This window comes from Morchella importuna, assembly GCF_003444635.1.
Source record: "Morchella importuna strain M04M26 chromosome Unknown Morimp01GS012, whole genome shotgun sequence".
NCBI classification, from domain to species: Eukaryota; Fungi; Ascomycota; class Pezizomycetes; order Pezizales; family Morchellaceae; genus Morchella; species Morchella importuna.
Genome location: NW_025763409.1, coordinates 410188 through 423879, shown reverse-complemented (window position 1 = coordinate 423879; position 13692 = coordinate 410188). Strand labels below are relative to the sequence as shown.

Genomic DNA, 13692 nt, shown 5'->3' with positions numbered 1-13692 from the left:
CCAGAGGACCCTCTCGGGCTTTAGTTGTGCACTTCATGGCCGCCTATCTCCTCTTTCTCAATCCTTTTTTTTAAGGCAGTAAATATCAACATTACACTCTCCTACGCCCTGACCCAAATATCGCTTTTTATCTGTGCACGACGGAACCACCGCCGATATCTCATGCAACACACCATGTCCCTCTACATCTTACTTGCGTTTAATTAAACGCTCGCAGGTACTGCTAGACAACATTCTTTTGCATTTATACCGTAGGTGTGAGTAAAAACCCGCACTGTGTAAAGGATTTCAAATTCGAAAGTCATAGATACCATGCGGGGCAGCAAAAGCAAACCCCTGGGTTACTACCTTCCGGTTAACCGATAGACTCTAAGCTCAGAATTAATTCTTGATAGCGTTTGGAATAGGTTCTATCCCGACGCACCCACCCGAAGCAGTACTAATACTCAAGTTAGCTATCAACGTACGTCCTCTTTGAAAATGACTTTGCTTAAACGTCTCCTGTCCTGGCCTTTTCGTTCTTCCCCGAAGGGACAACATATCCACATATCACCAAATCTCAGTTATGCGGGGGTGCTATCTTCAGGTGCGGTTAAATCTTTAACCTGGATCAGGCAGGCCCGACCACAACCCGAAGATTTGCTTTTCGAAATCTTATTCATGAGCATAACTGCGAAGAGGTGTCGAGGCCTTACACTAACCAAAGTAGATGCCTGCACTTTTGGCATGTATGCTGTTGGAACTATTTTTATCCTAACTTGCTGTCTTTAGGTCAAACTCCAGTAGCTAGTGCTTATATGGAAGGAACTACGTGCGATTTTTGCAACCGAAATCTTATTCCAGGTTTTCCATACGTCCTAGTCTTATCAGCAACAACGCAGCTGCAAGTCAAGAATCCACTGCGCGTAACATGTAGTAATTTGCCACAGTGTCTGTCTCTACTGCATGTACATACCTACATGTAGTACCTATATGGGAGCCTTATAGAATCGAGAAATAAGACAAATCTATCAACTATCAGCACCAATATCAGTGATTTTCACGAAGTGCAATTGCGAGATTTGCCGGTAGAAAGATTAAACTGGGCCGTGGTTGTTATTCACATGGTTAGGCCCTTGACGATCCTCCTTGCGTTGGCTGCCTATGGAGACGTTCGGTACTCGGTGGTGATTGCTTTACATACAGCACTTCAATTCTGTGCATATGTGTGACACATGTATTAGCTTGCGACGAACTGAGGTCGATAAGAAACTCGGTACCGGCGGAATAATCGCTTCTGGGATGAGCCTGTTTACCACTTCCACACTCTGACCCCTTCTCCGATATATGCATCTGTTCCAGTTGTGGTTGTCTCTGGGATTGGCCAGTGATTATTGTAATGGCGGCAATACTGAGTTTTACCGCCAGTACTATGTGCTGGAAGATACAAGTACACATCAAAGAGAATTTACACCATGAACTGCATTCCGAGGAAATTTGACCTTTGCTGCTGGACGTGCATCTGACCACTTATTCGGCCCTGTTATGATGAGCGGGGTGCAGCCATCAATCTCAACGTAGAGCGAGTAGGTAGAGTATTCAAACCCTTCGCTCAAGACCACCCCATGGAAGTTTACATAATTCATTACTTGGCAAAATCACATGTACATGTATTACTTGCACCATCAACACCACCTAAGTATTATCCCAACCGCGAGCCCGCTAAGGAACTCTCTAATGACTGGCAGTCAAGATCTCACAAAATAAATCAGATGAGAACTTCTAGTGTACATGGAGTAACGCCTTTTTTTGTTTTTGTTTAATTCATTAATTGCATTGGAGTAACGCCTGATACACATACGGTATACCAGAGCCTCTAGATCTATTATATCCCATGCCTGGTAAATTCCAATCCCTCCCTCTACCTTAAATTATTATAATACATGACTAAAAGTGGTACAATACTCCTCATCGAACGGCTCAGAGAATACACGAACTCTACTGATAATACTAGTACTACTTAACAACTTAACATTAAAATGAGGATATCAATTTGCTTTTTACTACCTACGAATACCTCTAAACATAAGAAAAAGCGTTCAGCTGACACGAAATCAATTGCTAGACTTCCATATCTCATCGACCACATTGGGCTTGCCCCATTAATATTCCTCATTCATGCCTCCCCACCCATCCCCTTACTAGACCCTAGCCCCCGGTCCATAAACCGTTGTGTATGGCCTCGGCGCTTTCCCGCCTACTCCGACTTCGCTAGCAGCATCCTCAATCCTAACAAATCCTTGGGGGAACGCCATTCTTCCCACCCCCGCCGCCGGAGGTGGTGGCAATGCTCTCTTTTCGGTCTTTGGGTGACTAGCCCTATATCTCTTATGAAGCCAAAACAGCCCCGCGCACAGCGCCATCCACCCCACAATCCCGCCAGCGACAGCGCCAATTATCGTGGTTGCCCCTACATCCGGTTCGGCAGCAGCGGTAGCAGCAGTCTCGGTAGCAACAGCGGTGGCAGTGCTATCAGCAGCGTTGATGCTGGCCTCGCTGATAGTTGTGCCATTACCATTGTCCGCTGCATCAGAGTTCACATTGTCAACAGTGTTACTGGCCGTTGTCTGGTTTGTATTCCCGTTCTCGTCCCCCGGTGAGGTAACATTGCCCTCATCCTGACTTTCCGGTTGGTCGCTGCTTAACATGCTCCCCCCATCTACTGCTTCGCCATAGCCCGCTGGGGTGCCGTCACAGACGGTGCCGACGGGACAGCAGCCGACTACATTGGAGGGAGTACGAGTACATAGCGTAGTGGAGGGACAACAGGTGTTGTTGCTGCAACAAGTCGAGCCCTGTGGGCAGTAACCGGTTCCGCAGGTTGTTGTACGTGGTGCCAGAGCATGGACTGGGCTGGTGAGGGGAAGAGTTGCTGGAATTATAGTAGGGTTGCTTGAAATGGCAAGAGAATCGACGAAGTTGGGAGCAACGAGTGCCAGTACGTATACAGTGATGATCAAATGCAGTTTTGATGAAAACATGGCGAATAATAAGTGATTAAAAGTCGTAATAGTAAATTTAATAGAAGCCTGAGGCCAAAGTTTGGATGAAAGAGCGTATTAAAAATGAAGATATCAGTTGCAATAACTGGATTCGGCCACCTGGACTGAAATGAACTGAACTAGGCACACAGAAAGGAATGTGAATGATTATCAGAAGTCGATCTCTCCTCCAAGGACCTGGGAATTACGACAACTTTATTTCCCCTCCAACCTTATCCAATTCCCCTGCTCTAACGAGGTTTCGATTTGGAAACACCAATTATACCACTCCTGGATAAAGTGACCCTCGTCAAATCCACTTAACACCCCAAAATAGGACAATTTGCATCCACGGCGGTTGCAGAATCGCCCTGTGTGGTGCTTTTGCAAGCAGGCGTGTCACTATAAATAGGATCGAGACAGGGGGACAGGGGTATGGAGACGCTGGGCTTGCATGTGCAACCATTGGTGAAGGCGAGCGTGTAGCAGGATATTAACTCTAAACGCCAATGAATAAAGTTGTGAAAAGGGGGGGTTTCTAGGTGATTCTTTAGCTGGCGGTGATACTGATATGAGTTTCGATATAGAGCGATGATATTATGGTTATTACGACTGGAGCATTGCACTGGTAGGTTGTACTGGTATGTTTGGTAGTACAGGAATTAGACTGGTAGGGAAGGTTGTACCAACAGGATTGCTGGTATCACAAACTCAATCCTACTACATGTACTCGGGCGTTCATTAAATGGTCGGATATCGTTGCAACCAAATCCCTACTAAGAATTCCGACCATTTAATGAACGCATGAGTATGTACTTTAGACAGAGAGCACTCGCAAGTTAATTGTAGATGGGATCCTTTGAGCACATGTAAGTATGATACCACTTCTAATCAATAGAGAAGAATTCATGTACTTACATACCAACATGTAAATACATGTACCTAAAAAAAATACAAATCAGGCCAGCAACTCAGCCGAGATCAGATCAGATCGGGCCAGCGAGCAAGCGAGCAAGCGACCAAGCGAGTGAGCTTATCGATAAGATACCTACATTATGTACACAGCATCACCATACCTACCACCAAAGCATGTCTTGCTTTCTACATGCAGTGCTTGCTTACCTTATGGTTATGCTCACCAGCTCTGGAGTACTTCAATGAAGAGATTGGACGACTTGGATGTGGTATTCGTCATACCTTCCCCGCCACATGCACAGGTTGGCGATTGGAACGGGCAGATAGGATAGATAGGGCTGGGGGGATACATGTAGTATCCCCCGCTTCTTTTCACCGCTCGCATAATATTGCTAACAAAATAACTTTACTTGCATCCGCATAGCGACCGGTATCCTCTCCCGGAAATTAATGAGGCGAATGCATGTACGAAGGGACCCGCGGGGGAAAACAATGGTACTCTAACCCGCAAGTCTTTTGTGACATAACATTTTTATTGATAACAGAAGGCCTCTGATTTTGCACTTAATAAATACTGCGAATTAAGTTCTTTCTTGTTACTTGCATATCCAGGTTCTTGCCTACCGGGCCCGAGTATTTGGCAACGCGCCGTTAGACTGTGGGTCTTTTGGGGGGATACAGGTTTGATTTGGCATGCCCACATACACGATGCTGGATCGTGTATGCATGTTAAGGTCGCGTCGTGGCGATTCTGGTCCGAATCATACTTATTCTATTTACTAGATTTTTTTGATCTTCGGTGTACCCCCACATGCACGCGCCTCTGGTACTGGTTACATGAGCTGGAGTTTGGCGTTTTCGGCGTGGAAGTAATTTCTCAGGACAAAAGAAATCTGAGAAATTTATGTACTCAGTAGTACTATCTTCAGGTATGATTCATAACTCCAGTTCGATATACTCCTTGCTTCGCAGCCTCCTGTTTCATAGAGAAAGAAATAGGCCCCGAATATTCGAATATCAATAGCTAATAGCAGCAATAACTGGACCACCGTAGAATTTCATGGCTCGTATATTATAGTCAAGAGGAGCACTGACCATGCGCCAGCATAAAAGTCATGTGTACGCAGTACCAATAAGAAAATTTCTTCCTTCGCCCAAGCTCGAGATGCAGTGGCTGTAATGTGCATACTTCACTGTTCTCAGCTGACCCCGCAACTATTGAGAAGAATTCAGCTTAAAAATACCTGCGGAGGAAATCATGCTTTTCGAAGCAATTGTATTGAGGGCGCCCAGTTCCAGCGCCTTGGTAAGCTAGTTCATGCCGCCTACAGTGTTCCATATTTGATGATTGGTGAGAATGGCAGAAGAAATTGATTGGACACCTGCAGGCGAATTTTGATTTCTTGCGCTGGGTATCCTGGATCGATTGATTACTTGTGCCTCTAACACGATATCGATAGCAACCTGGGGAATGGGATATTTTTCCATACAGCGTTTAGCCTCAATTCCTAGGACCCCGGATTCTCATGCATCTTATAAACAAGGCACTCACTGGTGGAAATTCCGTGCTAGCAAGTACTTACCAAGCATCTCCCCTCTCTGCGAGCCCATCGTACGTATTTTCCTTTCTGTCTCGTTTAACCCCTCAACTATATGCATTGAAATTTAGGCGGCCGGGAAACCCGCCTCAGGCGAGACGAATCAGAGCCGACGAATCAGAGCCGGCGATGGTCGAATGACAGAGGTTCTGGGGTGGTGTTAAGCGCAGCAGCGCGTTAAGACTTAAACGCGATCTGCATATTGTCCAACCGACGATTTCGCCTGGAACCTGACACGACACCCCCCCCCCCCAAACAAACTTGTCTTGGAGGATTGCAATCCAGTTTTCAGGAAAGCATGGTAGTATTGACCTTGATAGTTGTAGAAGCCGTGGCCCAGTCCCAATCCAAAAAATTGGGGGGGGGGGGGGGGATCGCATGAATGAATGGTATTGCCTTCTCATTCCGGAATATGTATGCTAGTTGTACCCATATCAAGGTCATGTCCGTTATTTCCATTGACCCTGATAGCAAAATGTCTCTAGACCGGCAATCAGTGGCTTTTGGCTCACACTCAAAGTACCACATCACTGGAGCGATGCTGATTTATACTTCATCACAATGAGGTGTCGTTATGTGGATGGACCAAAAACTGAGGATGCAGTATCATAATTTGGTTCTGTGAATATTGGTATCTCATTTTGGGTTAGGTTTTGGTTGTGATTGTTGTTGGTTGGCCATGGAGTACCCAATCGGTGGATGATAACTTGTTGGTCCGCATCCATGTCACTTGCCCAGCCTTCCTCTGATTGGTAGGAACTCGATAAAGAAGATGCATGAGGTATACGAAACTTGGCGCCAAGGAAATCAGGCAGGCACAAGCATTTTTACTCTCTTCATTCAGCGCACGATCGATAGAGACAGTTGCAACTCGATATGCCGGATTGCCAAGATTCGGATTTCGTACGGGATAGCAAAAAATCTGGGATAGCAAATTAATTTTGCAGTAAGAAAATTAAAATCCCAGAGGATTTCATACGGGATAGCAAGGGATCCGGTGTATTGAGATCCAGCATATCGAGTTGCGACTGTACTCTAGTATCTCATTCTTCGTATGGACCAACAGAAAATCACTTATGTTGTTTCGCCAAGAAATCGTTGTATGGCAGACCAGGCCCGTTTCAAGAACGTCAGAGAAGAAGATTTGTTACTCTTACCAAATCAACCTAACTTCCAAACGTTTGAGGACAAAGGAACGAAGGCTACATGCGCGTAGCTGAAACCCAAACAACATGCCGTACTGCACTTGCCCTCCCGCCAGGGTAATATCACAGAAACTACAGAGCCGCCATATAAAGCCTTCTTATTTGCTAGTTACATATTGATAGTGTCTCAAATTATCTTTCCCCAGGTCCCTCTCTATTTCGCGGGGTTGGCTTATGAAAATGGTCTACCGAAGCCAACTAATCTTGATCTTTGTACGACAAGAAGCCTAACTTTCTTCATCTTCTTACTTTGTTTCTCATCCTTCTATATCATTCCGTTCAGCTTAAGGTCGTTCTTCAAATAGATCATCCATCAGCTTTCTTCTTGATGTAGGTTCTGCCGACAACTGGCTAGAATAATTACATACCCTGTTGTTGGCGATTAGACAGGGGTATCTTTATGGAAAGGACAAGCCAGGCTCTTTTTATTGGCCCAAACCACCCTGTCTGAATATTTGGAATCACTTAACGGTTGTAGTCCAGACTGTTACTCGGTATGCAATGTGATAGGTCGGATGGTATTCCAATAGATTAACAGAATGACTAATTTCTCTAGCGATGAATTGAATCATTAATAACTAAATCATTTCTGGGTTGTTGATGAAAGAGGTTCGATAACGAACGGGCATTTGCTGGTCATGATCAAGGGGAAGTGGTTGTAATCCAGGCGTTTTACCTCCATTGATTTCCGCACTTCTGACTAGTCAATAGATTGCATTCAAACAGTTTCGTTGACGACACAGAAAAGAGTGTCAACTCTCCGTATAAAGGCCTTGGCGGGGTATTTATTTGATTCTGCGCACCCACTGGCCTTGTGTCCGACCCTGACTTCCCTCTCTGGCGATTTACTATGTCTAAGTACCTACATCCTTCACCCATATACCGGGTGTTCACCCTTAGTCTGAAGAACTCTACTTCATTGGTTGAAAATGCAGGGGTTTTATATAGGAGCCACAAATTCGCAACCAATTATCATCGATCACACCGGCCAGGTCTAGTCTTAGCGCACTAAATTTGTATAGGGGAAAAAAGTCTGAAGAACTTTCATATATCTTCACTCAAAAATCAAAATATTTTGCTAAAAATACAAAAAAAAAAAAAAACTGCAGAATAGCGCTGGCTCCCAGCTTCCCCTAGATAGTATTTTGAGCTCATAAGCCCTTGTGGGGAGTATTTTCTGATGAAGCTGGGTGCAAACAGCAGTGCAAAAGATGGGGGCAGCCTATTCAAGTACTTTTTCTGGTGCCAAGTATCATTTTCTGCAGCTTCAACCAATCATACGCCAAAAAAGACTAACCCATAACCCCCGGTACTTTACCTGTCTTACCGGCACAAGCGAGCGGAACTCATGTTTAGCGAAACGTCCCGCTGGGACAGTCAGACCACTAATGATTAAATACAATCAATTCAACTATCCAGGTTGGAAGCGCAGCCTGTGCCATAGTGTACACGCGTTTAAAGTTAACAGTAGCTAACTATACTTATAGGTTTGAACATATATATTCCCAGTTTACCCGTCTCGCCGGATCTCTTTGCCGCGTTCAATAACCACCACCACCACCACCACCGCCGCCGCCGTACATACATCCACATCTAAGTGGAGCCATAGTCATACAGGGTGGCGACAAAACCTAATAATAATAATGTGCGATGCTAATAGGTACTTCCTTAACCCCCTGAATGAGCTAGAATCCTTAATATTGTGTTATAGAAGCAGAATTCTGCTTTCAAAAATACTTATTTCTATTACTTGCGCCCGGTAACGCGGGATCAGGAAGTAGCAAACTTCAATCAATCCACCGGCGAGAGCGCTCTGGACACCCCGCTGGCATGAGTATACCAATCCCTACCTGCCCAAAGCCCAAGGGCGGCACCACCGGAGGAGGCAAAGGTTAGAATTACACCTTTCAATGTACCAATCATATAGCCTCGGTAGGACCTTAAAGCCATCGATCAGGTTAGATTTCAATACGCTTGAGGCTGTCTATGCCTATATTCTCCTTCATAGACTGATAAAGTAATTTGTCCCGTCCTTTTATACTTGACACAAGTCAAGTGATCTGTTTGATATGCGGCATCTTGTCAAAAAAGGTTGTAGTGGGTAATGATAGAAGAGCACTTGGTGTGCGGTGTGCGTTGGCAAAGAAGACAGGTAAAGGTGCCCTTTGAGCTGGAGATTTGGATTAGAATCTGAGTTTGAGATTTGGGGGCTGATCGGCTTGACTGGCAAGCAGTAAGACGGAGGATTTTTTACGATTCGGAAGTGAAGCTCCGTGCCCAACCCAACTCTAAAGAAGAGTATGTAATCAGAGTCCACTTTACTGTATTAACCCGAGTCTTTGGTAACCAGTAGAGCAGGCTAGAGTGCTTACTCTTTACTCGCACACACATATGATTAGTGGTGCAGTACGAATTGCGTTTTAAATTGTTCTGCATGTATTATTGGCTGACTGGCAGAATAGAACCGCCATTCCAATTACCTTGGCGAACATCTTGTGCTTTTTCGCACGGCTAAACCAAAGTCGCATAATTGAAAAAATGCGCTGACCGATCGCGGCCACACTGAAGGAAGGATCTCTTTGAATTCTATGCACCACAGTATAATATGCAACCGAGGAAAGCAGGCATCATAATCTTACGTTTAGTCAACAGGTAATCACAACGCGAATCCCATAATCCTTTTGTAAGTCAAATAATTTCTTCCTAGGGAAAAATTTGGATTAAATGTTGGCACTTGCGGTAAATGCAACTGCAAAGCATACATGCGTTTGCGGGCGGAAAACCGAGTGCTTGCTCATGATCATGCTCGGTTGCTATGGGACCTTGCTTCTTTGGGACCCACCACAATCATCTAAAAAGAATTTCACAGGCCAGGCAGGTTGGGTTTGAACTTTGAGGTTTTATGACCCTTTTTTTTGCTAAAAAAATTCTAGGGTCGGTCATATCCGTACCACCAGTCTAGAAGCGCGAATTAATAGGTCAGGCGTTAAGGCGTGTACGGACACTGTCAGTTCCTGTTCTGCCCGTAAGCCGCACCAAACGGAATAAATTCTTCACGGCCAGCCGCTATACCTAATAATATATCACACACATACATCGAATCCTCGCCTCTCTCCTGCATTTTCTCCGCATAATATTCGACACTTGATCATGTGTACTAAAATTACTTTCACGCGCGTAGGAGGAGATCTTAGGGTAGGGAGGAAGAATAGGAGGATTAAGCGATGTCCATACGGGCGGTAGACGAAGATACACGCAAAAACGCGACGCTAAATAGCGGTGGAGAAAGAAAGGTGGGAAGCACGATCGTGTGCAATCGCTTGTACGATTTGATTTGCACGATGGGAGGGATGATTATTTAGAAGTATGGGGATCGGGGACGCGCGTAAAAGCTATTGCCCTTGCTTGAATGTGATTGATCTGGTCAGGCATCCATCCATTCTGGACCCGAAAGTGGTCTGTTTCAGGAACGAAGTGTAAGGAGTAAAAAAACACATTTTTATTTGCTTTTTGATTCCGTGATTTAAAGGTTGATTTGGATTTGAATCAGCATGTATTAGATATCGATTCCTAACTAAAACTACCTAAATGCAAGCTTAAGTAAACCGGCCCACATAGGCCGATACCCTACTCTGAACTGTCTTAGTCCAAAGTCCACAGAAAACAATAATAATGCCATAAACTCATACCACATCTAACCAAGGAGAAATCACTCATGTTGACACAACTTCTAGTAGGACGCCACCAGCACACACAAAAGAAATAAAAGTACAAAACTCCGGAACGCTCGATACACAAAAGGGGGAAAAAGGAAGCGAGAAAACATGGGGGGTCGTGAATTTACATAGAGAAAATAATAAGAAAAGGGTTGGTATGAAGAAAAGATTGTACTGGAGGGATTTGTTGAAAGAAAAAAATGGTAAAAAAGAAAATATACAATATTTCTATAGCTAGGTCTCCCAGTCGTTATTCCAGTAATATCTGGCAGAAAGATTAATTGTATCAAAGACAGAAAAAAGCATCAGAAACAGATAAGGAAAGAGTAAGAATCAGCTAGATGCAGAGGTTGAAGACTGATATTTTCGAGATGTGATTTGACGCTGCCATCTCATACGTCTGCTTCCTGAATTCATCCGGATAATGAATCCCGCTCTGTGGGAAGCTTCTTAGGGGTGGTAAGTGAATTGGTCCTTCGCTAATGCTCGTAGCAGTAAATCCAAAATCCTGAAATCGTGTTTTGATTGGATCTAGAGTAGGGCTAGAGGAATCGCAGCTACTGCTACTAATCACAGACTGAAGTATCATGGACCGTCGTTAGCACAGCTTGATCCAATTTGTTTCATCTACATTTCCGCCTAATGTAGGGATTTGGTCAAAGTCAAGGTACCTTTGAGTCGCCCCGGTCGTAGCACAGGCCGCCAGTACCAACAGGTGACCGCCTTGAGCTCTCCCACTCGTGTTCTCCGCCCTCTACGTGCAAACTCATTCTTGCACCGCTGTTTGCTCGAAGCTCTGGTGAAGTTGTTGTATTGTGCCTGCTGTTGGCCCATCTTCCCCGTGCCCTTCCTCTTTCCCTAGAGTCGAATCCCCCAATATCGCTCTCTGATCCATCCTCCCTCTCGTCGTCATCCTCTTGCCTTAGTTGAGGAGAAACATTAGTAGCGTAGCGTTTATTTCTCTCGGAATTTTTCTTCTCCTCGATGCTGGCTTTGATGACACCCATCCACTCATAGCGTCGATTCGTTGATGGAATAAGTCCCAAATCGGGTCTTGAAGGCTCCTTCTTCTTGCGAATCTTGACGGGAAAGTCGAGAATTCTGTAGTAGCGTGATTGGAGGCCACTCTCGGAACGGATGTGTGGTTCAGATTCAAATGGGTGCCAGTGGTTGTTGTAGAGCTGAACTACCTTACGCCAGGACATTGCCAAGTCATCTCGGCAGAACCAGATAAAGTCTTCTTGCTCCTTGGTGTACTGGGGACGGGGCGCCCGCTTCTTTTTGGGGCTAGAATTATGGGGAGAGGGTGAGTGGTTATGGTCATCGTGTGAGTGTTTTCGTTTATGTGGAGGTATTGATGTGATCTGCAGGGGAGCTGAAGTCAGGATGGCAGCTACCTTCGAAGCTGAAGAGTAGGGCATACATACCTCTTCGCTGAAAGATCTTCCTTGTGAATAAGAGCCCTCTGGCGAAATTGGCTCTGGGGAAGATGGTGTGTTTAACAGGGATTGCAGTCCTGTGCGGTCCTGCTGCTGGGACATTCTGACAGTTGCTGAAGAAGTAGTACTGAAGTTGCGGTCCTCCCGTCTTGATTGAGATGTTGGGGATGAAGGACCCAGCATACCATTTATGGAGAGCATGAAGGGTGGAATGAAGTCTTTGTCTTATAGTCTTTTTTTGTGTGTGTGTTGTCTGTTTCGGAGGTGGTGGAAGACTGTGGGAGGTGAAGGTGGATTGTGGATGATGTTGTGGGTATTCAAGATGAATAAAACCAAAGGTTGAACGAACGAATGTGGTATGGTGACCTACCGGCTAGTAGTAATGGGCTTCAGATCAAGTGAGCAGCTGTGTTCGACGCGATGGGGATAGGTAGCTATTTATCCCTTGGCTCAAGTTGTCTGTCGTGACAGCCCAGCTGCGGTAGGGCCTAGTCTTAAAGTGATGGATGGGATGGTGGACCGGGGGGAACAAAAAATTGATTTTGCTGGTAGGTAGGGGTGCTCTCAATAATCTGCGGCGGTAGCGCGCGTCTGGCCACCACTGCCACTTGTGTGATGGGCGATGAACTCGAGTTAGGGTCCGGGGAAGCTTCAGTCAACAATCTCTGTGTCAACCTTAAGTCCTGTCGACCGGATAATTGATAGAGAAATTCTATGTAGATACACTTCTGTATGGAGCTCGAGGAAATGTGGACTGACTAGGTATTTGGAGATTTTGATTGAGTATGAAGTTCACTGACTTATCACCTTTTGTAGAAATATATATATCCATATAATTGTGATTTTTTTCAAGTCCCAATATTTCAGGAACTATCCAAGCACTCGAGTTTTCGAGTGCTGAAAATATCGGGGGTGCTGCTTTGTTCTGTTCGGTGGGAAAGAGTTCAAAGAACACCGTACATCCACCTCGACGCGGCTAATTTGGGGCAAATGCGGTTGATCTCGTGTATTCCGAACCCCCAGTGCCGCACATCGCCATTGGAAAGATTGACGCCAGTTGATTACCCCCGTCCGCATTGCAAGTTCTTTTCCGCTTCTTCTCCGTTGCATCGCCTCCTCGCGCAATGCGCAATGACAGTCAGAGAATGTTTGTTCCTATTATGACTTCTACCTTGTACCTGCCTGAGAAATGAAGTCTTCTCCTCCTCCTCCACCACCCCCGGAAAAAAAAGATATTTAACCTTGCGGGAAGGGCTGACCGCGGTGATGCCACTAATATCGGGGTACTTGACCATTTGTGATAGCCGGCCCACGCAACGGCGCGGCAGGGGGCAGTAGAGTAAATGCAAAGAAGTGGTTTCAGCCAGCTGAACATAGTTTCCACCTCCATGATCATGACCATCAATTAGTCCTGGCGACATGAATCTCCTCACTGCAAAGAAAGAGCACTAATAAAGTGAAATCGGTAAATAGGCTGCCATTTGTCTAGATACGTTTTAGGTAGCTGCGAGCGCTCGAATTGACAATCGAGGACCGACTTGTCTGACGTCCACTGCGATTCTTCAATTGGGTATGGATCTCGAAAAATCAAAGCGATTAAACCGCGGCTTATAATATTTAGCTATTTACGCACTTGGCGGTAGAGATTCTTGGTGGTGTGCAAGCACACTGTTCTCTCTTTGTGCACATGAGATTATTCTCATTATTAGAAGAAATTCAACTTCGTCGAGACAAAGAACTCACCATACCGGGCCAGTCAGCAGTAGAACACTGACCGAGAGACTGGGGCGCTTCCGCGC

General features: G+C 45.3%; 2 protein-coding genes across 2 annotated transcripts; both read right to left on the bottom strand.

Annotated features, from left to right (window-relative positions):
* Positions 1 to 2180: 2180 nt before the first annotated feature.
* LAJ45_04785 (uncharacterized protein) lies at positions 2181 to 3020 on the bottom strand (the record flags this gene model as incomplete). Its single annotated transcript, XM_046114361.1, has 1 exon — positions 2181 to 3020. One exon carries the CDS (start codon positions 3018 to 3020, stop codon positions 2181 to 2183), a length of 840 nt encoding a protein of 279 aa, XP_045972387.1.
* A 7771-nt stretch (positions 3021 to 10791) lies between these two features.
* LAJ45_04784 (uncharacterized protein) lies at positions 10792 to 12094 on the bottom strand (the record flags this gene model as incomplete). The annotated part of the gene is made up of 3 exons (XM_046114360.1): positions 10792 to 11031; positions 11126 to 11818; positions 11882 to 12094. 3 exons carry the CDS (start codon positions 12092 to 12094, stop codon positions 10792 to 10794), a joined length of 1146 nt encoding a protein of 381 aa, XP_045972386.1.
* Between the last annotated feature and the right edge of the window lie 1598 nt (positions 12095 to 13692).